General features: G+C 53.4%; 6 protein-coding genes across 6 annotated transcripts; 1 reads left to right on the forward strand and 5 right to left on the reverse strand.

Moving 5' to 3' along the window:
• The first annotated feature begins 6,652 nt into the window (after positions 1-6,652).
• Positions 6,653-12,102, forward strand: HER10_EVM0003764 (RhoGAP domain-containing protein). Its single transcript, XM_035473428.1, has 6 exons — positions 6,653-7,685; positions 7,759-7,789; positions 7,970-9,277; positions 9,353-11,146; positions 11,202-11,335; positions 11,390-12,102. The coding sequence occupies exons 1-6, from the start codon at positions 7,608-7,610 to the stop codon at positions 11,531-11,533; spliced, it is 3,489 nt and encodes a 1,162-aa protein (XP_035331376.1). The 5' UTR covers positions 6,653-7,607; the 3' UTR covers positions 11,534-12,102.
• On the reverse strand, positions 12,098-13,400 carry HER10_EVM0003252 (uncharacterized protein). The gene is made up of 2 exons (XM_035472936.1): positions 13,096-13,400; positions 12,098-13,029 (listed from the first exon to the last, which is right to left on the reverse strand). Exons 1-2 carry the CDS (start codon positions 13,205-13,207, stop codon positions 12,263-12,265), a joined length of 879 nt encoding a protein of 292 aa, XP_035331341.1. The 5' UTR covers positions 13,208-13,400; the 3' UTR covers positions 12,098-12,262.
• A 1,542-nt stretch (positions 13,401-14,942) lies between these two features.
• Positions 14,943-15,754, reverse strand: HER10_EVM0011599 (thioesterase superfamily protein; the record flags this gene model as incomplete). The annotated part of the gene is made up of 1 exon (XM_035481027.1): positions 14,943-15,754. Exon 1 carries the CDS (start codon positions 15,555-15,557, stop codon positions 14,943-14,945), a length of 615 nt encoding a protein of 204 aa, XP_035331863.1. The 5' UTR covers positions 15,558-15,754.
• A 382-nt stretch (positions 15,755-16,136) lies between these two features.
• Positions 16,137-17,983, reverse strand: HER10_EVM0004471 (major facilitator superfamily transporter; the record flags this gene model as incomplete). The annotated part of the gene is made up of 3 exons (XM_035474114.1): positions 16,137-17,116; positions 17,169-17,516; positions 17,581-17,983. 3 exons carry the CDS (start codon positions 17,981-17,983, stop codon positions 16,137-16,139), a joined length of 1,731 nt encoding a protein of 576 aa, XP_035331416.1.
• Positions 17,984-18,744: 761 nt separating this feature from the next.
• HER10_EVM0012004 (uncharacterized protein) lies at positions 18,745-19,734 on the reverse strand (the record flags this gene model as incomplete). Its single annotated transcript, XM_035481409.1, has 1 exon — positions 18,745-19,734. One exon carries the CDS (start codon positions 19,732-19,734, stop codon positions 18,745-18,747), a length of 990 nt encoding a protein of 329 aa, XP_035331893.1.
• A 2,380-nt stretch (positions 19,735-22,114) lies between these two features.
• Positions 22,115-22,978, reverse strand: HER10_EVM0004963 (uncharacterized protein; the record flags this gene model as incomplete). Its single annotated transcript, XM_035474589.1, has 3 exons — positions 22,115-22,657; positions 22,721-22,862; positions 22,941-22,978. The coding sequence occupies 3 exons, from the start codon at positions 22,976-22,978 to the stop codon at positions 22,115-22,117; spliced, it is 723 nt and encodes a 240-aa protein (XP_035331446.1).
• Between the last annotated feature and the right edge of the window lie 1,689 nt (positions 22,979-24,667).

The following is a 24,667-nucleotide window of genomic DNA, read 5'->3' on the forward strand; positions in this document are numbered from 1 at the left end:
AGTACTTGGGAAACATGTCAATCATAGCTGACGGTTCACCGATGACACTGTGGACTAGCAGCGACGCCCCTATGGTTGGAGTCAGCGATTGCCACGTTTCCTCATTCGAGCATCCCGTAACGCCATGTGCTGTCCCCGTTGCTTGGATTCATGCGACGCGAGGTTGTCCGTCCCTTGGCCAAACCGTCCAAAGTCCCCTAGGAGAAGGATAGTGATTGGCAATCTGAATGCCCAAAATTGGACGGGTAGGCCAGGAGTGTCCATGGACGACCAGCGCTGGGAATGCTCGAGTTTCGCAAGGGACAACGCATCTGCAGAGGCCGAGGATTACGCGGTCCCCTGCGGCATCCCGCCCGCGTGAGTGAAAATTCTAGGAATTTGAGCGGTTCACAGGAGGGCTGGCGGGTCCCATGTCGAAAGCTTGTAGTCGGGACATGATGCCTGCTGCGTCTATCGACCATTCGGCGAGGGGGCTGGACGAGCCATCTTATGTATCCGTAGAATCGAACGATTGAGAACGTGCTGGGTGGATATATCCGCGAACTGAGTGCTGCGTTTGAATCAAGTTGGGCTGAAAGGAGCCCCCCTCAGAGGCCAGGATTGAATGAGAGCGTTGCAATCAACAAATTGGGTGATGTTGACAGCGTAGCACTGGGGCCAGTTGCTAAACTCCAACGCTGACAAGCTGTTGAAGAACGAACATGGGTTCTTTTTAGCGAGCGCATCAGTGGATTGTAATTCCACCTTTTGGCCTTCTAGGCCAAAGGGTCTCTGTACGTAGTAGACTGTCGCAATATTCTAATGTCGCAAGGTGCTCTTCATGAATACTCGGGGAACAAAATGGATGCCGACGGCTCCAGTAGCGGCCATGGAGAGGCGTATGGATGCTTGTACTTGATACCGAGGCGACGAGGAGGATGACGTTGGGTGGTCGGCGAAGGCAACTGAGCCGTCAAGATGATTGAGCGTGCCGGGAGTTCCATGTGTGCTCTCATCGACGTGGACTCCCTGTCGAGGTGAGAGAGTCTTAGTAGGGCTCTTAGGGGAAAATTCGCTCAGACGAGGTTCCACGGTGTATTAGTTGCGGTCCTATCCGCAGTCGTCAACTCATCGGGCTTCAGTATTGGCCTACATAGTATCCGTATAGGATAGCTAACTCGATCGCCTTCTCCACAGAAATGCCGATCTTGCGTCCACGATGGAACAGGGTCAGAATGTTGTTTCTCATTGCCGCTGCAGTCCGGCTTTGATAAACGAGTAAAGGAAAATAATGAACAGCTGTATCCGTAAGGTTGGACCTCTTGAGTAATTGAGATGCTATGCAACTGTGCAAGACCCCAACAATGACGAAACTTCGGACAGCAGGCTGCGCGAAAAGCGGTGTACTGCCTCCAGGTCTAATATCATGGATGGGATGAGCCAGGTCCGGGATTGCTGTACGTAGTAGTGGTACCGAAAATGAGGGCCTGAAACCCAACGGAGCCGATTCCTTCCCCAATCGCGATTCTCTGGGGATATTGAAGAAATGTACGTAGGACGACACTATGTAACATCAAGATGCGGGCTGGCAAACTGGGTAACAACTTGGCGCGATTGGAAATGGTGTTTGAAACGAAGGCGGGGAGCTGGTGAAGCACATCGTCGGCTTGTCGCCAAGAGTTGTTCCGTGAGTAATACTTCGTAGCCAGTCTGGATAGATAGGGAAGACGCTGAGCCCAATCTGTTTTCGTATCTCAGGGCGAAAGACATCGTCGTCCAAGCCTTGAGGAGCAATGGGTGTCATGGTTAGGCTGACGAGGCCAAAGTCAACATCAGGCGAGATCTTGGGCGAGAAGGCGATGAGCACTGCTACAGGGTCAAATCTTGCTGACCACGACTATCAGAACCATGGAACTGCCAGCAAACCTGCTCCATCTACCCACACACGCCGAATGTGCTGGACTGTTTGACAACGACGTTGACCAACGGCCCGCTGATGGACACCGGTGACCCGGAAGCAATCTGTGCTCTGCTAGTTCGGAGGTCCATCATTGGTTGATCACGTTGTTGCGGAACGTTCCTTGATGAATATGGCAGATAATGGACGGATCCACGGCTCATTTGAGATGCTGAGGCATTCAAGTATTTCGTGATTGCCAATGGATGTGATGAGACCATGTTGACGGCAATTGTGCGACCTTTTGCCGCGCCGTTGTGTTCGCAAATTGCAACTGGAGAAGAAAAGGGTAGGTAGTCTTGGGGCTCGAAGGATCGACTGCATGGATTGTGGATGAGTAGCGGCAGAGATGTGCGGATGGCTTCAAACCGTCCCTCTTTTTTCTTGGGTAGAAAGACTGAGGGACTGAAGAGAAGCGAGAGGAGAAGGATCCGGATCGACCTGGTGGCGTTTGCAGCGGAGAGGCGTTTAGTTGAAACAGTAGCACCGAATCTCCACTTACGCCTTCCACGTCCAGTCGTTCACCCGTCTTGACTTCTCATTTAGATGAGGTACGTACCCAAAATCAAGGGTTTACCCCTCCCCGACCCCGACGACCAGCATACGTACCTCAGAAAGTACCTCCCTACCTACCTACTGTGTAGGTTCCTCACACAGTCCCTCTCTGAAGGCATCTTCTGTTTCCATGTCGTTGGCGTGCCTTACTGCTGACCAGTTCTCACACGTTCACTACCATCATCAATTGCAATCACAGGGCCTGCCATGACAGTCTGCCACTAGATTGGTCCCTACAGACTTGATCGAGCCCCCGACTGGCCTCCTTTCCTAAAGATTGATTTCCTCTCTCAAAGCTCCGGCGCATCTAATACTTGGCATGGCACTATCCGTAGCACCGTACCCCAACATCACAAAGTCTCCGTGAGATGCTCGATTGACGACCACTGACCACAACTCAACCCTACAGTGTTCCACAGTGAGACTGCGTCCAGTCCGTTTATTCCAGACATCCTCTTCACTGCTGGAAGTATTGATCGACCTTCTTCGCTCGATTTCAACGGTTCAACGCGGCTTATGGCCATCCTCATCTTCTGTTGATCTCCAACTCCGAGCCTGGCGCTACACTAACATAACAGCAGGGTTGTTCAGCCACACGCTGCGAGCTGTAAGGGGGTCGGAGCTTGGCCGCTGATCAGAAGGGCCAGACCAACAGCCGACCAGCTCCTTCGTTCCTCTGCCTCTCTTCGGAGTAGGTACTGTGCTGTGTAAGCTGACGGATATTATTACATTGCTAGAGGCAGAATCACGATCGTTGAATGGTACCTAGTCAATGACACGTAGCGCTAAATTTAGTATTGACTTTCCTACGCCTGAGAACTACAGATACCTCGAGCTTCTCACGTCCCGCTGGTTCACGTCAAGCTAGGACCTGCCTCGCCTTGCTGGAACGACACACGACACACACACACGACGTGGACGTGACAGTCACAGCCCAAGTCACGGGCAAGGAGAAACGACTGGATTTCAATCCGTCGTGTATCTATAAGCCGTTTCAATTTTCCGTCTGATAATCTGATACGGTTGATACACCGTGCTCCGCGATACAATGTGCCTTGTCGGTCTTCTATCATACGTTTGGTTTACCTCTCCTGCTCATGCACCTTCGACTGGATTTTTGACTGCCCAAAGGCCGGCAACTAGGTTCGGGAAGAAGCCTCCTTCAAACCCTCGCGTCAGCTCCGAGTCATTATTGCTATCAAGCTCAAACCCAATCTTGGAGTCTTGTCGCCAGCTCATAGCTCGCTCGCAGTTTCTCGGAGCTTACCCGCAGGAACTTAGCTGCTTAGGAAACACGAACGGATCACCGACTGGGCCTGGCTGGTGTCCCAAGCCTCGGCCGTGCTTCAGCTGGACCTGCAGCTAACGGCGCATAGGGACATCCCGTCAGATGCCGTTCAGGTACAACACACCGCACCTTTTACGTGCATGCGACGCGCGAGAGATGCAGACAATGAGAGGAATAAAGGTTCCTCGAGATGATGGACTTGGATCACGAGCTGTAGCTCCTTCGCGGTACACTGCAGAGAAGCCCTTTCCGTGACCCATCCCATCCTACGCCGTCTCAACTCCTGCCGCTTACTTTACTGTGAAGACGACCAACAACAACACATTGTCGTCCTACCTTAGTGCTGAGCCGCAGTCAGGCATGAGTTGTCATTGGAGATATCCACTAGGCAAGCCCCAGAGTAAAAGAAGGCAGAGGGAAATCAACCCTCAATCAAGTCTGCTTCAATAAGTGCAACGGGCCTTTCATTACCGTCTAACCGGGCTTAATTTGAGGTGGCTCTCTTATGTGTCTCCCACGGCTTGCCGAATGGGGCGGACAGCCACGGCAGTCATTTGTTTGCAATGCGACGATCAACTTATCAAGTATCCGTACCGGCTATTCGCAACTGCACTCAAGGTTCGCAATCATCTTTGCTTGGATAGTTACATGTGTCCGGCGATCGTTTGTGGTCCAGGAAAAGACGAGCTTCGAGTTGTTAGCTTGTCACTGCTTCTGGGCCACCAATGTACAGAGCATGATGGTCAAGATGGTAGTCGTTGTTATGCTTCGCCTAGCACAATACCGTCGCCTCCTGTGCTTCGGTTCTTATTCAATGGGCCTGAGCGTGTAAGTCACTAGAGACGTTGGTTGGAAGTACTCTGCCGTACCGCCTCAAGTCCATTGCTTATTATCGTCTGGCCCACCCATTTCACCTCATCAGTCTGGAAATTCGACGTTGTCAACAATACGAAATGTAATTTCGATGCGGGCACTCGAAATCGGACCCGTGGAACCAGCGACGGCGACTTTCATCAAGGACGTGCAGCAGCTCATCGGGCTTACATAGCACCGCTGGTCGGCATTATTTCTTAGCTGTACGATTCGAGAGTCACTTGTGCTGAAGCCTGGCGTACAAGTTCCTTGCCCAGCATGTCCCATGTTTTTCTTTCACTGCTGTCTGTCGACTTGGATGTTGTAAGTTCACTAGTCCCTAGTGACTTCTCCCATCCCCTAGATCGAGTACTCTAGCACTCTGAAATGGCACGAAGATACCTAGGAAGATGGCACCAGGAGGTACCGAAACCCCTGGCGGCCAGTGACCAGTCAGCAGGCTTGGGTTCCTGGCGGAACACCCCACGTCTTATTCCCATGAGACTTGAGTCCCTCGCTCCGCCGCCGGGAGATGACCCCAGCAGCAGACATGATGATATGGAGTGGACTGTGGACTCGTGGAGGGGGGTTTGAGTGATGAGGGGTTCCACTGTTTGTGCCACAGAAGGGGATGGGCCTTTGCTCATCTTCTTTTCTCATGTCCACCTCCCGTTCACGTTGGGCTGTGACGGCTGTGTGGTGTTCGTATGTGCGTATATCTGGACGGATTATGCGCACCCACATACCTTAGCTCGCGGATAGGTGTCATGTCATGTATTCCTTCTTCTGTCCCAGCGTCTGTAGGAGTTGTAGGACAATAACAGTGAAGAGTCGCAGATTGGAGGGTTCCTAGTCTGTGTGCCTGAGAGACACCAGCAAAAAAACAAAATAGCATCTATTCCTCTTCTCTCTGTCTCTGTCTCTATGTCTTTGTTTTCTTCTTTTTTCCTTTCCGTTTCTTCATGCTACAAAGTGTTGTGGCTCTGTGTAGAACGGACGCACTGCCAACCCAAATACCCTTATGCCTGCGAAAAGACGCCTCTTGGAGTTCTGTCTACCTAGCTCAGGCACGTGGGACATTGTCTGCCCTGAGATGCCTGCATCAGATGATACATACCGTATATCATACTCCATGTTACATAGGTTGATGTAGAAAGCCATGTGTGTGATCTGGCATAGAAGCTGAGACCGGGTCTCTCATTTCACCTCGATTTTATCCGAAGCGTCTTCATTAAATGGAATGATGTTATCAGTTTGGCGAGCGAAGTTAACGATGTTTTGCCGTATGGACAAAAAAAAAAGTGTTGGACTCTCGACACCCACCCCGCTGCTTGCCCTGCCTGCCCGGGAAGGGGGTAAGCTACCTAGGTAGGTACCTGTGGGTGGGTGGATTGTGGAAGGAGATGGGAACCAGGAAGTACCTCGCTCCAAGGTACCGATCACTCCCGCCCTGTTCCCAACTTCATCACCCCCTCCGTACCACAGCACCGCACCATCCATCATCACATCTGCCAACGTTTGTGTGTGAGTGTCCCATCATCCCGTTCCACCTCCCGTCCGTCCAGCCCCGTTTCTCATCCAGTTCCAGTCCCCGATTCCACCTCCACCTCAGTCTATCAGTCTCCCGTTCCATCCAGAGTTCCCCTCCCCCCGAGTTCCCCCCCAAATTCCACGACGAGCGCCACCGCCATCCACCAGTGATCATTTTCTCGCGCTTTTCCCCCCCTCTCGCTCTCTGTCTATGTGAATGTGTGTGTGTGTGTGTATGTGTGTGTGTGTCGAGGAAGGGACATTTCCTTTCCTCTCTCGAGTTCTCTCCCTCACTTGATTGTACCGTATAGGTACGTCGGTATACACACCTAACTATCACTTACCTAAGGTACTTGCTTGGTGCTTTCCTTCCCTTAGGTACGGATAAAGGTACTGGGACAATCTTCCAAGTTCCACCCCTCGCTTTTCTCGTACACGCTAGCAATCTACCTTACCTTCCACATTGCCTTTCCTCTGTACTCCGTACACGACCCGTCACTGCCTTAAGGCAAGGTCCGCGCGTTACAAGCACCTTCCTTCATTACGCGGTAGAGGCCTTCCAGCTCTCCTCCCCCGTCAAACTCTCTTGTACATTTCTAAGGGCCTGGACAACCCCCTGAACCCCTCTACCCACCCTTTGCTACCTTACTGCGTAGGTTCCCAGGTACGCCAGCTTCGGTCCTCATCATCCCGTTGCTGTTAGCCCGGTACCACGGACCAAGCCCAGGGCTTGCCATCGTCTCGCTCGTCCTCCACGTCGTCGTCGCACCTCTTCCTCCAACCGACCATTCGAGGGCCTAGTTTGTCACCACAATTCCCAATTCGACAAGCCCGCGCCCAGCTTTGCTCTCGCTTCCACTGCCACCGCGAGATCACGGCCTCTGCCACTTAACCTCATTACCTTGCTTCACCTCACCTAACCCTGATTTTCATCACCGGCGCCGTATCGCTTCTTTTTGGGTTTTTGCCTTTTCCTTTTTTTCCGCCTCCCCCAGAGGCCCCGAGCCCTCGAGTACAACCTCTCATCTTCTCGCTGGCGAACTACATCCAAAACCCTCCAGACGAAATCAAACGAGCGCTACCACCACAACGACACCGCCCACGCCCCTCGCTACTCTCACCACCTCGAAATTCACTTCCCGCACCGCCCGTCTGCTTTCGCTGCTATCGCGCTTTCTGAGCACACACCCCCTTTCGAAGCGCCATTCACTACAAGCTCTCTTGCCCGTCGTACACGCCCTTCCTGTCGAGCTTCTGGCACGAACCGCACAGCCTGCCGACCGATCCTCATCTCTCGTCGTCCATGATACAGCTCTTCACAGTTGATCCTTCGCCTATCGATCGTTTTGCTTTCGACTTGCTTTCATGACCGGCGACAAAGTCGTCTTCCTGCTCGCCAGATAATTGTCGTGACGACGTCCTACGAAAAAGGACCTTCTGCCCGTCATGACTGCTGTCGTGGAGGATTATTTGGAGAGTCCCATGGACAATGACGACGTCTTCCCTTGCAAAGGTTGCGGCGAGGTACGATGGCCCACCCCCGTTACTTCTGACTATTCTGCAAGCACGTACTGATGGCGGTACCCTACCCTACTAGATCCTAGAAGAGGGCAAAGCGTTCGAACTTGGTATGTTCCCTACAATTGCTTCTCTTCTCAACTCTCTCCTGCCCTATTCTTTGTTTCTGTAATATGCTCTGAGCAGCATCATCGTCTGGCTTCACTCTGTGGCCATGATGTCCTCCGTGGTCATGGCGCCGTCCGCAGTCTCCAAGTTCAACCAGGCTAACCAGTCTCCTCCTCCTTCAGCTGGCAACCGATGGCATCTCAACTGCTTCCGCTGCAATACTTGCGGCACCCTTCTCGATTCCGATGCGAACCTGCTACTCCTGGGCGACGGCTCGCTCATCTGCAACAACTGTACATATAGCTGCAGTGCCTGCAACAACAAGATCGAAGACCTCGCCATCCTCACCGGGGATCAGGCCTTCTGCGCAACGTGCTTTAGGTGTCGCAACTGCAAGCGGAAGATCGAGAACCTGCGATATGCTCGAACTTCGCAAGGCATTTTCTGTATGAGCTGTCATGAGTCGCTCATGGCAAGACGGAGGAAAAAATCAAAAGCAGCAGCCCAGGCCAAGTCGAAAGAAAAGGACGGCTCCCCCATGATTACCGACAAGTCACTTCCCGCCTTGCCACCCAACGCCATTCCTCCGAATGCCTTCCACGATACCAAAGTCGACCCCGATTCAGACAAGGAGACTCCGACCGAGCTGTCTCCAAGACCGCGACCGGCATACGGCAGAAATGATTCTTCGTCGAAAAATAGCACTCGGCCTTCGCGTTCTCCTGAGCGTGTCCCCGAGCCCGTCAGGGAAAGCGGCTTGGGTCTTCCTGCTGCAAACTACCGCAACAATCGCAACTCGACCATGTATGCTCCTAATAACAACGCCGATACTAACGGCGGTGACGACGGTTTCTTCATTCCGGTGGCGCTGGACAATAACCCGGCATCGAATGCCACCCCCCGATCGACATCGGAGAACGTGTCCAGCGCATCCAAGAAGGACAAGGACTACTTCAGCGTGCCCCGAGCTAGCACTGATAAAAAGGGCGAATCCCAGTCCTCAACACCCCATATTGCTTTTCAGGAGAAGGGTCGACAGCCGTCGTCTGATTATGAGTCCGGGCCCATTAAGTTGCCGCTGCGCAAGACTTCAAAGTCATCTCGGCATGACGGGCGATCATCGGTCATTAATGACGAGAAATCGCAGAAGGTTACAACCGGCAAGCTCTCGCCATCGATTGATGAGTTTAAGTTGCAAGATGCGCCCAAGAGCAAGAAGCTCATTAGCCCGAGAAGTGCTTCTCACTCGGCCGCCTTGACCCCTGAGAGCGGCAGCGCCAAGAGCAGCGAAGGTGTTCTTCGCAAAGACAAGGAGCCGTTTCCTAACCTGCCTTCGTCCGATTCACCTCCACGCATGGCCCGATCGTCTCAAGATTCGAGACAGCGTGACGAGGGCGAGGTGCGTCCTTCGATGGACTCCATCTCTTCTTCGCGAACAGACACAACTGCTGGCAAATCCATTGCTCGTAAAGAGCTTCCCTCGCGTAGCTGTAAGTCAATTTCGCACTCGTGTTTTACCATCATGCAAGGCGCACCGACCTAACCTTCTTTTTACTCTCCTACAGCCAACGGCAAACCTCTAGGTCGATCCAACACACATGATGAGACAACCTCATCAGGTCTCGCAGCCGGGCGGCCGAATATGACTGAGCACAAGCTCAGCGATACTTACATGCAGCCTCGAGCACCCCCTCAACCGCCCGGCAAGCCTGCCAACTCCCCCAATCCTCCCGCAAAGGATCAGGCGAACGTCAACGAGGAAGGAAAGGTATCACCTAAGCTGCCTAGATGGAGTGCAGGTGGCGATTTCAGTATGGACGAGGACATGGCGAGGATACTTGGTACCGACGCAGATTCGTCGTCCATCCTTCGTCGTGTGTCAAATGCTGTCCGTCACGGACGTACCAACAGTACCGAGGGTGGTCATTCTCAGACTCAACATCCTCATAGAGTCACAGGTCACACGAGGAGTATCAGTGAGACCACCCGTGGAACCGCTTCTCCTCGCTGGCCCAAGACCCCCATCGCCGAGGATCCCAACGGACATGAGATCAGCAGCCCTATTTCCCTGCACTCGAGCGACGATCCGGCTTTCCTCAAGAGGCAGTTGCGCAACTCAGAGAATCGTGTTGCCGAGTTGGAGAGACAGTTCACCACGGAGAAGGACTTGAAGCGTCTTAACAAGACGCTCATTGAAAAGCGCAAAACAGTTTCGGTGTTGGATACTCAGACTGAGATTATGATTCGTCAGCTGGAAGTTCTCGCCGGATACGTCGAACGCGCAAAGGAGACCAAGACACCTGTCGATCCCCGCGACCTGGAAGATTCTGCAATCAAGGAGTTTGTGCAGAAGCTTGACAAGGTCAAGCAGGCCATGAGCGCAGCCATCGAGCAGCTGCACGAGGAACGCGACGAGCTAGTCGACGAGAAGAACCAGGCAATGGCCGACAGGGACCGCGCCCTGCTGGAGTTTGAGCAGCTTTCTTCCAAGAACGCCCAGCTTGCGGACATGAACAACGACCTGACCCACCAGATCCAAGAACGGTTCAAGTCTCAAATTGGAGGCGAACTCAAATCTCCCAACGGCCTTGGCATTTACAGCCAGAGCAAGGTCTTCTCATCATCCAACCTGAACCTCACCGACTCAGCGAGCATGACCACGACTCTCGTTCATGAGACGGATGAGCCAGTTGTTGAAGCTCGACCGACAGTGGTTGATATCAGGAAGGGCCAGGTGAAGAAGTTCAACTGGAAGAAGGGATCCAAGGGTCTCGCAGGAAGCGTGGCCAAGGGTGTCAACCGTGCCGTCGTGGCTTTCCAGCAGGAGCGCGAACGCGGTCCTCATCAGGGCCTGACGGGAGACAGCATCGGCCTGCCGTACAATATGACTGTTTCACAAGTAGAAGCACCCAGCACCCAGGCTCCTGGACCTGCTTCGCAGCAGAAGAATGCGCAGCAAGCACAAGGTTTTGGCTTCTTCAAGAACAAGAATAACCAGAAGTCAATGTCCACGACCAACGTGTCGACGCCCACGATTGCAGAGGCGCCCACCACCTTGTTCGGCTCAGATCTAACTGAAAGAGCTGACTACGAAAGGCGCACCATCCCAAGCGTGGTAACACGTTGTATCGAAGAGGTTGAGCTTCGCGGTATGGATATTGAAGGCATCTACAGAAAGACGGGCGGCAACTCTCTGGTGAAGGTCATTCAAGAAGGATTTGACAAGAGCGAGGACTACGACATCTCAGACCCTGGCCTGGACATCACCGCGGTGACGAGCGTGTTGAAGCAATACTTCAGGAAGCTACCAATGCCGTTGTTGACGTACGAGGTGTACGACAGAGTCCTTGAGTCGAATGGTAAGTTGATATACACGCATTCCCGCCCGAATTCTAAGCTGACAGTGCCCGGTAGCCATCACAGACCAGACCGAACGCTGTGACCATCTTCGTAAGGTTTTCAGCACGATGCCACAGCGGCACCGCGACTGTCTTGAGTTCTTGATGTTTCATCTTGCGCGGGTTGCTCAACGGGAGCCTGAGAACTTGGTAAGATCTCATTTCAGTGGTGTAAGGTTGCAATTAAGCTAACTTATATGACAGATGTCTCCCAAGAACTTGGCGGTCGTATTTGCGCCCACTATCATGCGAGACACGAGCCTGGAACGCGAGATGACAGACATGCACGCCAAGAATCTGGCTGTGCAATTCGTTGTCGAGAATAGCCACACCATCTTTACCGACTGAAAGACTGGCTTGGATGGACAACAATGATGTTGGAAACTCATGTACATATCAACACACCCCACGACTTGACGCCCTCGACCCCCTTCTATTCAACGAATCTGGCCCGGCGATACTTTTCCCCACGCCTGATGGCTTTCATTACTACCTCACATTTGGATTCGAACTGTTCGAACGCCGTCATGACCGCAGCAATACGGGAGTCTTTTCCGCGCCAGGGAAATTTAATGATATCCACATTTCTTGCTTCGGGGCACGAATGGAGTTTTCTTTGGTTCTCAAAGGCAGGTTTAGGATTCAGGGCTGACGGGATGTCGTCACTGTCGTTGCGAGAGCGCGATCCCACCTCGTCCAATCATGAGGTGTCGAGGGCGGTTCAGTTCGATCTTGTGGCGAGGTTTCTGCAGTTGGTTAGAAGTAGGACGAGTCATACGTGACAGGATGATGACCGAGCACGACGCTGAAGAGCATGGTACTTGCGCTTGGAGTCATTGCGGGCGAGGTGGAAAGCCAAGTTCTAGTGACGCTGCAAATATCTCATGGATGGCCCAGCCCATCCTTTGTATCTGAACAAAGCCAATCCGAAACTTTTATAAACCGTGGTGCCCTAACAATGTGATAGTGATATATACGATGTGGTATCAAGCTCTGCATGAGGGCGTGGCAGACTATTTGTCAGGTCTGACCTGCTCCTTCCCATCCTGTTTTTTCTCTCTCTCGGGTTTTGGCCCCTCACTTTGAATCCCCAACCATGCGCCTCACCTTCTCCAGCAGCAGCGCGCTCTCCCTGCCCAGCCTGCGCTGCCCGCCGTTCTCGGACCCCTTGCGCGCCTTCGCCATGGCCCGGCGGTACCGCTCGCGGTCGGCCGTCTTGCGCTCGCGCTCCTCGCGGCGGCGCTGGATCTCGGCGCGGCGGGCCTCGGCTTCGGCCTTTTTCTTTTCGGCGTGGGCGAGCTGCTTCTCGTAGTAGCCTGGTTTGCGGGGTCTGCGCTGCTGGCGGGGTTCGTAGCGGTCGCCGCCCGCGGCGTCCTCGGTTGCCCCCGTGGCGTCGGCGTCGGCGTCGGCGTCGGCTGAATCTCCCGCCGTGTGCTTGCGTTTGACGGCGATTGTGTTTGGGTTGGGGGGTTCGCCGTCGTTTTCGAGCATTTCTGCGCGGGAGGGGTGGACTTCTTCTTTTGAGGGTTGAGGCGTGGTTGTTGCTGTTGCTGCTGGTGCTGGTGCTGGTGTTGATGATGATGAGTCTGTGGGTGTGTCTACTGCTGATGATGAGGCCGTTGCCGCTGCTGGTGCTGAGGTCGGCGCGGGAGAGCCCGTCTTGCTGGAGGGGTCCTGGAGGGAGTCGAGCTCATCTTCGCTTGAGATGTCCTTTGCCAGCGCGGCGACAGGCTGCTGCGCATTTGAGGAGGAGGGCTCCCGAGAAGCGAGTTCTCGCTCCTTAATCTTTGCGTAGGCCTTCTTGATCTTGGCCTTGTGGATGAGCTCGATTTTCTTCTTTTCGACTGGGAGGGGGGAGGTTAGTGAATGATGATCATTTGAGAGGTTCAGGGACCGTGTGAGATCATTACCCTTTCTACGCCATGGGCCCTCGGGGAGGGTGTTTGGTCCGAAGCCCTTGCGCTTCTTGACTTGGTGGTCTTTTGAGGAGGATGTACCCTCGGCGGCGCGTTTAGGAGCCATGGTTTGCGATGGTGGTGATGGTGAGTGAGAGAGAGACACTGGAGTGAAGGCGAGGATCGGTCAAGCCGTCGGAAACGAGCGAGGCGCGGTGCCCCACCCTGGATAAATGAAGTTTCTTATGAACTGGGCGCTTTTAATTTGCCTGGATGGGGCGGGTGCGATTCGTTTTGCACACGATGTATGTGTAAGATTCCTGTATGAGAGTGAGAAAGGTTGATGAAGTCGATGAAGCCGATTGAGCAAGGATGAAATTTTAGGTGGATCCTGCGATGAGAGGTTCGAGAAGGTGAGACGAAAGTGGCTTAGCGCGTTTTTGTCGCTGGCCAGTGGGAGCACGGTCCGTGTCGGACGTTGTGGACTGTGGACCCTTCCCGGCTCCTGGTTATCGGACCTCACATTCCGGTATATACTAAGGTACCTAACGACAAGCATGAACAACCCCGTCTGTGAGAAGGAAGCCTGTAACATATTCTCGAGAGCTAAATATACATGTGGATTGGCTTACCTTCAAGCTTTTAACTACGGGCAACGTTAAGAACCCCTTATGAGCCTCTCCTCTCAGAGTGTTCGATCTCTTCGAGGAACCGTCATCTGGCACCTCGTTACGAAGTTGATATTCGCATTGGGAGAATAAGACGATTTTTTATCCAAATAGTACTTCATCAAAGAGAGAAAGCAACATGTGCTCTGCAACACAAGTTATGTAAGCTTGATATTGAATGTGATGAAGAAGTTTCTCCAAATCCGGATTCTGATCATTAGTAGACGTTTCCAAGAAAACTAAAGGATGTGGCCGCAGCTCAGTTCGGGACGGCGTTGATGCACCTAGGCAAGGAACGTTTACTGCTCGATATACTAGTGACAATATACCTTATTAAAGGGGTTATAGCTATCATCTAGATACAGATGACAAAAAAGAGTTCACCACCGGTGTGGCTATATCTCCTGGTGCTCATTCCGGGACTCGAACTCGTGATACTCGTATGCGCTGAGCCTGTCGTCGAGTAGGCTGAATGGCGATTTGAATGTTGACCTTAGACCACTCCACCACCCAGCCAGTTTGACCTGACCCGTCGGCCTAGACGAGCGCCTGCTGGCTGGTGACGGGAACGGGGTTGAGGGGGTATATATGGGATACCTCGCAATCCGTCGATACGGATGCTAGCCTGCGAACTCTTCGACAGTATTTTGTCCCCATCAATACTACTAATATTAGCCACATATTCATTAACTTTGGAGTATCACCTTACAGTAGCACACATCAATATGGCTTCAAAGCAGAGTCGAATCAATCACACTCATCGAAACTCCATCTACATACCATTCGACGGTCAGAACAGATTACGAGTACTTGGAACCACTCATGTGAATATACGACGCTGATTCTTCGCCTGACGATATTGTACTTCGGGTAAGTAGCCAAAATCGAACAACCCACTGTCGTGATTCTCCCTCCTTGTCGGTCAAAGTATTTGGCCTACCACTTTTCCACAAAAAAAGAATAGGTATTTAATTGTGTAAAGAATTTTCTGATACTTCTAACCTAGCAAGCTCTGCTACTCTTTCGGAGCAAAGGTTCTATGCACTCGCGGTATGTGTAATCGCTGCACACCTTTATCAAGATAGCATACACGCCGCCCATCCATCCTAGGTAAACACAAAAACCTCGCCAAAAACAATTGCAACCCCCCATACCAGACCTCTCGCACTCCCTAATGTCTACATCAAAACCCCTTCAAAGCTTCTCAACCAACCTCACATACAAACTCTCCGCCCTCGCCAGCACCGCGCCCCCCTCATCCTCGATCCTCGCATCGATCCACCACTTCCTTCCGACAACTTTCGTCACCTCAACGACACACAGCACCGTCTGCGGCGTCCTCACGGGCTTCACATACGTAACGTTCAAATACGCCGTCATGTACGCCGCGTCGGGAATCAACCCGTTACTCTTGTTGACGGGAAACACGAGCCCAATCGTCTCGTCCAGAATCGTGGCGACGATGCCGCCGTGCGAGACGTCCGGGTACCCGTTTATCCCGCTGCGGAGCGTGAGGAGGGCTTTGAGCTGGCGGATGATGGTGGGGCCGGCGTCGTCGTCCTTTGGTACGTCTGAGGTCAAGGTACTTGAGGATGATGATGATGACGAAGACGACGGCCGCTTGTAAAAGGTCAGGTACGCGGCAATTGTATCCGCCGTGTTGAGCGTCGTCGAAAAAAGCTGGTCTTCTGTGTTTTGTTTGGGGAACCGCGAGGGCGCCGTGTCGCGGACCGTGTCTGGTTCGTTGAGGTGCGCGGCGCACCAGGGGATGGCCAGGAAGTGCTGGACGTCTGGGTTTGCCGACTTCATTGTTGCGGTCTCCTTTCTCCTCACGGGTTTTAAGCTTGATGCCTTTTTCCAAGTTGTTTGAATTATTGCAGTGTGTGATGCGTTGACAAGTGACTCAATCTTGACGGCATGTACTACTGAAATGAGCGGCTTCGGAGTCCAATGATTTTGATGGAGACCCGGTTGGTGATGAGCTGTGGATGTTCTCTGAGTTCCAGGTTGAGAGCTTCAATTGAGTTGGAAAAGAGCCGAGGTCTTTTTTTATCAGATCGGGCCCGTGCGTTGGCCCGCGGCATGTCACCACATCCACGCAAATAGTTACGGGGTAGCCTCATTGGCTTTCGGGGTGGCTGCTACCTTAAACTACAAGAAACATGGGACGAGCGATAATAGACTCGACAGTTCCCAATTGGCGGTTCTTACTTCAAAAGTTCAATCAAGGGATTTAATAGGTTTCTTCTGGAGGCTCGGCGGTGGCAGGTTCATCCCATGCCTTGATCTGCAACTAAGGTGCTTACCTGCTTACATTCACGACTCCCCACTGACACGTATGGCTTTTGGATATGGATACTTCACAATCTTATTATTAACCTCCCGTCTCTAGAGCATGTATCGAAACCCTTCGGTGACCGTCCTTTTACGGCCCCCAGATCCCACCAAGCCCTCCTCTTCTTCGGCTTCGCTACCGACGGCGCAAGCGGCGTCCGTCTTGCGGTTCAAGTGGGAGAGGTAGAACCTCAGAAACAGCGCCAAGACAGCCACGGCGAGCATCGCACCCGCGCAGGTCTGCATCCCAGGCGCATAGAAAGGAGCGTCTCGATCCGGGTATAACCTCGTCCCCACAAGCGGTCCGCATTGCCCGATAATCTGCATCAGGGCGAACCCCCCGCCCTGCCTACTCTCGGACGCTTGGTTATTGATGCTCCATGCCACGGTGAGTGTCACGACGTTGAAGAAGCCAATCGCTGCCGGATACACTGCGAGATATCGCAGCAATGGCGAGAGACCTATGGGTTTGGCTAGGGCGAGCGCGGCGTATCCGCCGGCCGATGCGAGGGCGTGCAGTACTATGGGAATGGACCGGGTTTGCGCCCGATCCGATAGATGTGCCGTGAAGAGTACGGCAAGGAAGGCCAGAAAGTACGGCGGGGCACTAAGCCCTTGCGATGCGAGGCGAGAGTGGCCCATCTCGGTGAGAATCTTGGGCAGGAATACAGGTAGAGAGGAATACGCCATGTTGGTAAGGAAGAACATGGCCGCGGTCAGCAACGCCATGGGATCGCACAAGACAGCAAACACTTCACCAAGGTTGAGATTGCTAGGACCCTTTCCCCCATGCTTCTTCTGGCGCGGCTTCTCGCGTCGAAGTCGAAGGCGAGCCACCTTTTGCTCCCGCGTTGTAAGATAACGCGCCGTTTCCGGGCTATCAGGAATGATGTGCCACGCGGCCACGGCGGCGAGGACGGATGGGAAGCCCTCGACGAGGAACAAGAGACGCCAAGGGGCTATGGGTCCAGCCTCTGCATAGTTGGTGATGAGCCAAGCCAAAGACGATGCGAATGTTGTTGCCAACGGCGCGGCTGTTCATAATTAGTCGGTGGGAACGGCCGTCTGGAGTGACGAAATACTGACCAGAGATGAATATAGCGGTACGAAATGCTAGTTCCTCTCGTTTGAAGAAGAAGGATAGGTAGAACGGTATACCTGTGAAGCCGGCCTCTCCAATGCCCAGCAACACCCGAAGGAAAATGAGCGTAGGGTACGAGACGGAGACGGACTGCAGCGAGGCTGTCAGTCCCCATGAAAGGACAATCATGGAGACGTATATATGGGCAGGGATGAGCTTCCATAACAGTGACATCCACTCGAAGAAGATGTACGAGATATAGAAGGCCGTCAATGTCCACTCATACCAACCGTCCCACGGAGGATTCGTCTGCAGATCCTCGTCCATGCCAGCTATGCGCGCATTGCCAATATCTGGAGAGGAGGGGCTGTCAGTGGGTTGCAAGGTCGCATGGCCGCGGCTCAAGGTATGCCATACTAGATCGATCCAAGAAACTGAGCATGAATAGCAGTGCTACAAAAACTACCAGCTTTCGGTCGTGCTTGCGAACAACGGACCTCTCCTCGTCAGGGGTGTAAAGCTGGAAGCTCGCGACGGTGCTGGTGCTAGCTCTTCTCCGCAGTGACGGCACTTCATCACCCCATCCGTCGTCAGTATCCTTCGCAGGTGATGCCCTGAGGCTCTTCAGCTCGTAGGCCTGACCGCCGCCAAGCTGTGCCTCATGCAAATGCAAGTCCTCGGCATCATCATCGCCGTCGTCAGGGTCGAAATCGAGATCGCTGTCGAGACTGAACTCGGCCGTGGTCTGCGCAAATGATGGTGACGCTTCGCCGGAGCTATTTGAACGGCTAGGTGTCTGAAGTCTTGAGGATTCGGCCATTACCACAGGGAGGGGAACGTCATGCGCCCCGTGAGAGTCGAGGACACACAGTCACCTGGGGGAACGTTCTGTAGGCAGGAGCGATTTAAGTCATGGAATTGGATGCTTTGCAGATATTTGGCTTGCAGGCCGTAGTCCGCGATGAATGCAGGTCTTCGTTCCGCCGCATTGAAGGTGGGTGTTGCCGACGGAGCTAGCTTAAGATTGGTGTCTTGAAAGAGCGAGCTGGGCGCGTTGCTACTGAAATACGTGGAACGGTGGAAGGATGATCGAGAGAGGTCCCACGACCAGTGACGTACCTTGGCAAGCTAACCCCTGCTCTACTCCAGCTGTTAGTGAAAGGGAAAGCTGGGGATCCTCCGAGGTGTCATTGCGGCTGGGTTTAGCGGATTGCAGGTGCAGGTGACGGGACGATGTGCGACAAGATATTTCAGCAAACAGGGATAAAAGATGAAGACCTTGATAATCTCCCTTCCTCTCTCGTCTTCCTCTCCTTGTCTGTTTTCAATAAAGTAGTCAATTATACAAGTGAACGCCTTCGCTTTGAAACCGTGTCTACTACAATGCCGCGTAGGCGTGCGGCTGATTCGCTTAAAACGGAGGATGCCGTGGCGTGTCGTGCCCAAGACAGCACACGGTACAGTGGTACAAATACAGGCTCAGGTCGTGGAGAGCTGCCTCAAAGACGCTCTCCATTGAGCGTCTAATAAATGTCATAGATCATGGCCCTTCTTCCCGAATAGTCTTCCGAGGCCGCCTCTCTATGGATCATCGCCCTTCTTTCCGAATAATCTTCTGAAGCCGCCGCCCTTGGGTGTCTTTGGCCTAAAGTCCATTGAAGGTTTGCTTTGTAGTGTTGGCGTCTCCTTTTCCGTCCAATTGCCAACCATGTTGGGATGCTGGGGAAGTGTGCCGTAGGGCAGACCCGCCTCCTTTGGTGAGAGCTGTTGCGGCGACATGGCTGTTGCGAACTGACTCGCTGGTACGCTCGACATGTACTCACGGGGTGATGCCCCTCCTCTCGATGTTGAAGGGCCTGCACTGCGGTCGCGGGGCCGGGGTGTCGCGTTTTCAACCTCCCTATCCAACTCATCCTGTTCCGCCCTTGCCGCACCCATGTCTTCAGGGAAATCGCGCACCTCGTCGCCGCATACCACAATGTACCAGCGAATATCCTCTCCTCGTTGAAGCTGATCTCTCAGCTTCTCGAACCAGCCAGCCTTCTTCCCTGACGAGCTCTTCTTCGCCTTGTAGAATTCATCGCTAGGAGCGCTTGCCATCGCCTTGGTCTCGCTCAGTCGTTCTTCGTACCGCATGATCTCCTCCGTTATTGAGTTGCTCAGATCAATGCGTACTACGTGGTCGGCAACATATGCGTAGGGACGGCTGACATAGCTTAGGTCAGTCGGGTCATATTCCTCGAGCAGCTTGACAGCACTCCAGTCATTCTGCAGGACGTCATCCTCCTCTGGCGGCACGGTCGAGGCTGGGACATCGTATTCGTTGCGCAGGGCGGCGGCTTTGGATGCTTTGAACTTGTTGCGCTTCTTCTTGTCACGTTGGGCCTCGGTTTCGTCGGGTATGGGCTCGGGAAGGAAGTCGAAGAGAGAGTAGAAGGACTCAAGGATGGCGGGAGACGAGTTTGGCGCAATGATCCATTCGGGGGCAGCATCGTCGATGTTCTGGACGACGACAAAGACGCGGATGCTTCGACGGTCCCAACGAAATCCGTGGCAGAGGTAGGTAGGCATTGTGGGTAGTCGCGATAAAGCTTGGGATGGGCGGGGAGGGGTTGTGGAAGATAGGACGAAGCTGTATGTGGCGGGGCCTAAGCAGGTAGCTCAGGGGGGGAGACGGGAACGATAACGAGCGCAGATCGGTGGAGAGCTCCGAGCTATCTTCGGGGGGCGGATGAGAGCTTCTATCTGCCAAAGTCGCGATCAAGTGTCGTCGCTTGCTCGGGTTTGTCGTCGTTCAGCGGCGTCGGGAGCGAGAGATGTGTTGTTGGCTGAGGTGAGCAGGTCGGACGAATTAGACAGCCCAAATTCGCCAGAGAGGTGGAAGAGGCGTAGCGGGTGATGGGTGTCGTACGTCCTCTCGAGAGGAGAGGCGCGCCAGGGAGTACAAGACCCGGGATGGGGTCGAGCCAAAGTTGGAGATGGGAGAAGCTGGCAGAAAGACAGATAGGGGTCAGGTATTGTGAGTTGCCGGTTCGACGGTAAGTTGAACGGTACGCAATGCATTATTCGAGTTGTAGTCGAGGAAACATAGCTTGTCGCATCGCACGCTGGGCTGCGGCGCACCTGACGCCCAACGAAATATTGCTCCTGGGGGGCAAACAAAGACTGGGGATGTCGAAAGCGGCGTAGCCTGTTGGAAGGTGAAATTGGAAAGGCGAAGTGTGAGTGGCCACAAGTCAATGGATAAAGTGCAAATCTAGGCGGGAAAAGCAAGAAAAGAAGAGCAAGATCAGGCCAGGCGAAGAGACAGCGAGGCGTGAGGCAGAGGAATGTCGAGAAGTGAGAAAGGGAAGCTGAAGGTGACTGGACTAGGGAGCTGCACTGCTGGAGGGAAGGGACGGGAAAGAAAATATGCCAATAAGAAATGGCCATCCAGGATCTGGCAGGCGCCACCACCCGGGACGTGTGGCCGGGAAAGAGAGAGCTCTTCCACCATTCGTACCTACTAAGTATGTATCTCACGTTCTGGGATCGCAGGTTGGCTGTTGTGTGTGGCTTTTCCCATGTACCTTACACAGTAGAGTGTCTGATTCTTCGAAGATCCTTCCTTGCCTCCGTTCTCTCACTGGAGGCTCAAGATTCTGGGGCTGTCTGTGCTCCGATGGAGATCATGGGGGCTTAGCCACGGCCTTGAGTGCCATGGTCCATGGAACACGGGAACAGGCCTTCTTCTGGACACTGCAGAATGCTAGTGCTGCGCTTTCGAGTGCATCAGATGTCACTATTTTCGTGACCATCCGCCTCGGTTCGAATCGATCTCAACTCGATCGATAGTAAACTAAAGTATATGCTAGCAACCCATCCTCGAGACCCGGTACCTTGCCTTGTATATTCCCCGTACGGATAGAGACAGACAATGGAAGATCTTCATAGCAATACCTACGGAAAGCTATGACATGCATGAAACTAGGACCCCCGGAGCTGTTTCCTGACCCTGAATCCCCCCTCCAGTCGCAGGCAATTGCTGGCTTTAGGTAAGCAATTAAGACCCACTCGGCATGCTACCTCACTCTGCGTTCCATTCTTGCGACTTGCGGCTTGCCTCAATTCCGAGCTGAACCTTGATTGCTTTTGTCAGTTGCAACCGAGGTTTGAGTTGAGTTATCTGCAGGTACGGCGCACTATTAGTATTATTAGTTGTGTTCTTTCCTTGGGATCCAACTCAAGTTGTTGAGACGACAACCCCGATACGGCGTTTACGAAACCGAGACTCTATAACCAGCATCAACAAAGCCATCAATCTTAACACAGACAGGATAATTGATAACCTTTGACACCAACTTTCGACCTTTGCCCAACTTGCGAGGCACGCCAGACAAGCTGCAAGAAGCACTCGCATTCGAACCCAAACCACCGGCGGCCAATCAACATCCACGACTTGATTTGAGATTCGCGATGGAGGCATACGTGTTCAGCACAACTTTACTGACGGCACCGGGTTTCAAGCCGTCTTGAAACTGGCCAGAGGGGACTAGAAAGCTTAATCCCTGCGCCCGGCAGCAGTCCAAAGGAAGACGTCCCGAAGCATTCGTATCCAAAGTTCGAACAGGCGGGGTAACAAACGCAGTCTTGCCTTGTCATGCCACTGTCCTGTCTGTCTCGCGCGCGCCGCGTTCCCGACGACAGAAAGCTGTCAAGAAGCCCGGCTGACATTTCATCCCTCCCGGCCCGAAGCTCACATGCGGCTGCGGCATCGCGCGCACAGTCTCGACCTTTCTCGGATGTTGTAACATGATCGCGGGGTAAATTGACCTTTGGCATGTAGTGGTATGTTCTATCATTAGCGGCAATGATAACTGAACAGTGGAACACCAAGGTGCCATGTCTTGATCTGCTACATGGATGCTAGTTTACTTGATCGTAGCTTTCATCCCATCATTTGGTTTGCCGATCACCAAAGAGTACCGCAACCCACGAACGCCGCTCCGAAGAGCATCAACATACTCGAAGCTACACTGGTCGCCGCACCCGATGTCGCACCAGTCGCCGCCGTGCCTGTTGCCGTGCCACTTGCCGCACCTGTCGTCGAGCCCGTTCCCGCACCCGTTCCCGTACCAGTTGCGGCACCTGTCTCCGCAGGCAACGACGAACTTGAACTCCCCGTGACAAGAGACCCGGTGTAAGGCGCAGGGCTCGTGAAGGGCGAGCACGTTCCGGTCGCACTTTGAGAACTCATCAGAGACATCAGAGACGAAGCTTCCCAAGCCCCAACGTACTCGGATTCCGTGAGTATCCGGTGGACTGCCTCGACCTTCTCCAATCCTGCAGTAATGGCCACAACGACAGAGCGCGCCTCCACAAAGCATGTGTTGACGGCGAGCTCCTCATCCATAGTCCCGGTCGTGAGCGAGGGGGTTGACGTTGATACGTGGCACCGTCCATACTGATCTGAAATCACGGGACGGCCGCCAGTGCCAAGCCGGCAGTCCCAATACTTCACGATGCCGGACGTGGCCGTATTGCTTCCGACCCAGCTGGAGCCCTCAATATGGGTGACGTTGGCCGGCCAGTAACCCTCCTTTTGGCAGGCTGCATCGGCCGTTGGGCACACAACTTGGTATGTTGCCGTCTCCCGCTCGTACGCAACGACAGATGCTTCGAGACTCCCGGTCGGATGAGTATCATAGATGAAGAAAGCTCTAGCGGACGATGTAACTCGAGGAGCCTGCACGCTGGAGGTCAATGTCGCAGTCGTTTGCGCGTCGACGAGAGCCAACATTGCCGAGACGGCGGCAAGGAGCGACGACGTCTTCATCGTAACAGAAGGATTGCTCAAGGCGTGAAGTTTGGTGATGTTTTTGGGAGCCGGGCGGAGGCACTTGTAAGTTGCAGGTGTTGTCTTTCACATAGTAACTCAAGCTCAGAGCGACGAACCGGCCCCCTTTTAAACAACTTTTCGATGAAGCTTGGCAAAAGTGTTGGTTGTGACTTCAGTGAAGTCTGCCTTAAACCAACGGGGGTCGCGAAGCGAAAGGGACTTCTGTGCGGAGGAGGGTATTCTTCCAGCCATTGGGAAGACTGTGCCTGACAGGGGCCCAATGTAGAGGTGCAGAACCAAGAGCTTAATTGAGATATGCTCATGGGTCCGATGATGAAGGAACAAACCCTAGGAGTGAGAATTGATGTTGAGGTCATCCTAGCTGATCTCACGATACCAGCTTCAAAATACGCTGGCAGGAGCATCCGTATCGACCCAACTTGCGACTTGCAATGTCGGATGTAGACAGTTATAATCACGATGACACTGGGAGAAAATGGCCATCAACAAGTGATATTCTAAGTACTTACTTAGCGGTGAGGGGATAAAGGTGTTACCGCGATATCTATGGCTACTTGTGCCGCTCAAGCTCGCCTGGGACGTTCAGGGAAATTCCAAGATGAGCCCATCTGGACCTTCGGGAAAAAGCTGGGCAGGGCAGACACCAAGCACAATGGGAACAATGGCTCTCGATCCGTGGTGACATAGCCTCTGCTGTTGCTGGTGTGCCGCAGGATTACGAGAAATGAGGACGGCTCGTCACATGGTCTTGCTCACATCAAAAAGAGGTGAGGTCACCCTTTTATTATATCTCTGGAGGCAAGTTACTCTCGGCTGGGTTGAGCCATGGGCCGAGCGCGGATGAGCAAAGGTCTTTCGTAAAGACTAAACTAGATTGATGAGACTCCCTCTCGGCGAAGACAATCATTCTCCCCCGATCCGATGCGGATGTTGGAAAATACCCTTGATTAGTGTTTCCCCTCTGGTTCTGTTGGCGAAATTGTGGTCTGCCTGGCGGTTAAGAACCCCAGCAGCTCCTCCGGTAGGCGATTGGACGGCTGCTTCGTACGGCTGAAAGAAGCTTAGTCGGGCCGCCGGGGGTTATCCTGCTAGAGGCGCAGACTCGGCCAGGGGGTGGGATGAGCTCAGGCCAATCTCTCAGGGCCATCCCAGAAGACAAGCCTTTTCCCGCTCTTGGATTATCTGGTTGTCCATCCGTCGTATTTCTCTTCCTCACAAACCGCTCAGAGTTGGGTCTCGGAGAGGATATGGATGCCTGCCGGTTCATCAGCAACGTCTGTCAACGAAAAAGAGTCGGTTAAAGACCGATCGATCTAGACATCTCCAAAGACTCGAACTTCTAAGCACTGCCTGCGGGCATCGATGGACCATTGCCACCCCAGTCCAGGTCGGCGACTACAGGGTATCGTGTGTTGATCTACTTCCCCTTTCAAAATTTCTGCATCTTGCCGCAGACGCTGAGCAGAAACCTCCATCTTTTGATTTCGGAGTTCTTCAACATCCGGAAGAAAGCCTGTGGGTGATAAGTCGATAACCCCACAACTACGGAGTACACAGTTCCACCCTTTCGCCCAGAGATAAAGATGAAGATAGCCTTTCATCTCCTCTTCCCCTCTGTCTCCATAACGAACGTGGCCACCACACACACCAGCGACCGCACACACC

The sequence above is a fragment of the Colletotrichum scovillei genome (assembly GCF_011075155.1).
Source record: "Colletotrichum scovillei strain TJNH1 chromosome Unknown Contig00007, whole genome shotgun sequence".
Lineage (NCBI taxonomy): Eukaryota > Fungi > Ascomycota > Sordariomycetes > Glomerellales > Glomerellaceae > Colletotrichum > Colletotrichum scovillei.

Excerpts from the sequence above, each read along its gene's own strand:
- HER10_EVM0003764 (XM_035473428.1), top strand. The coding sequence starts at position 7,608 with ATGACTGCTGTCGTGGAGGATTATTTGGAGAGTCCCATGGACAATGAC. Across the intron at positions 7,686-7,758 it reads CTTGCAAAGGTTGCGGCGAG|ATCCTAGAAGAGGGCAAAGC; the intron begins GTACGATGGCCC and ends CTACCCTACTAG. Across the intron at positions 11,336-11,389 it reads AACGGGAGCCTGAGAACTTG|ATGTCTCCCAAGAACTTGGC; the intron begins GTAAGATCTCAT and ends CTTATATGACAG.
- HER10_EVM0003252 (XM_035472936.1), bottom strand. The coding sequence starts at position 13,207 with ATGGCTCCTAAACGCGCCGCCGAGGGTACATCCTCCTCAAAAGACCAC. Across the intron at positions 13,030-13,095 it reads GGGCCCATGGCGTAGAAAGG|TCGAAAAGAAGAAAATCGAG; the intron begins GTAATGATCTCA and ends CCCCCCTCCCAG.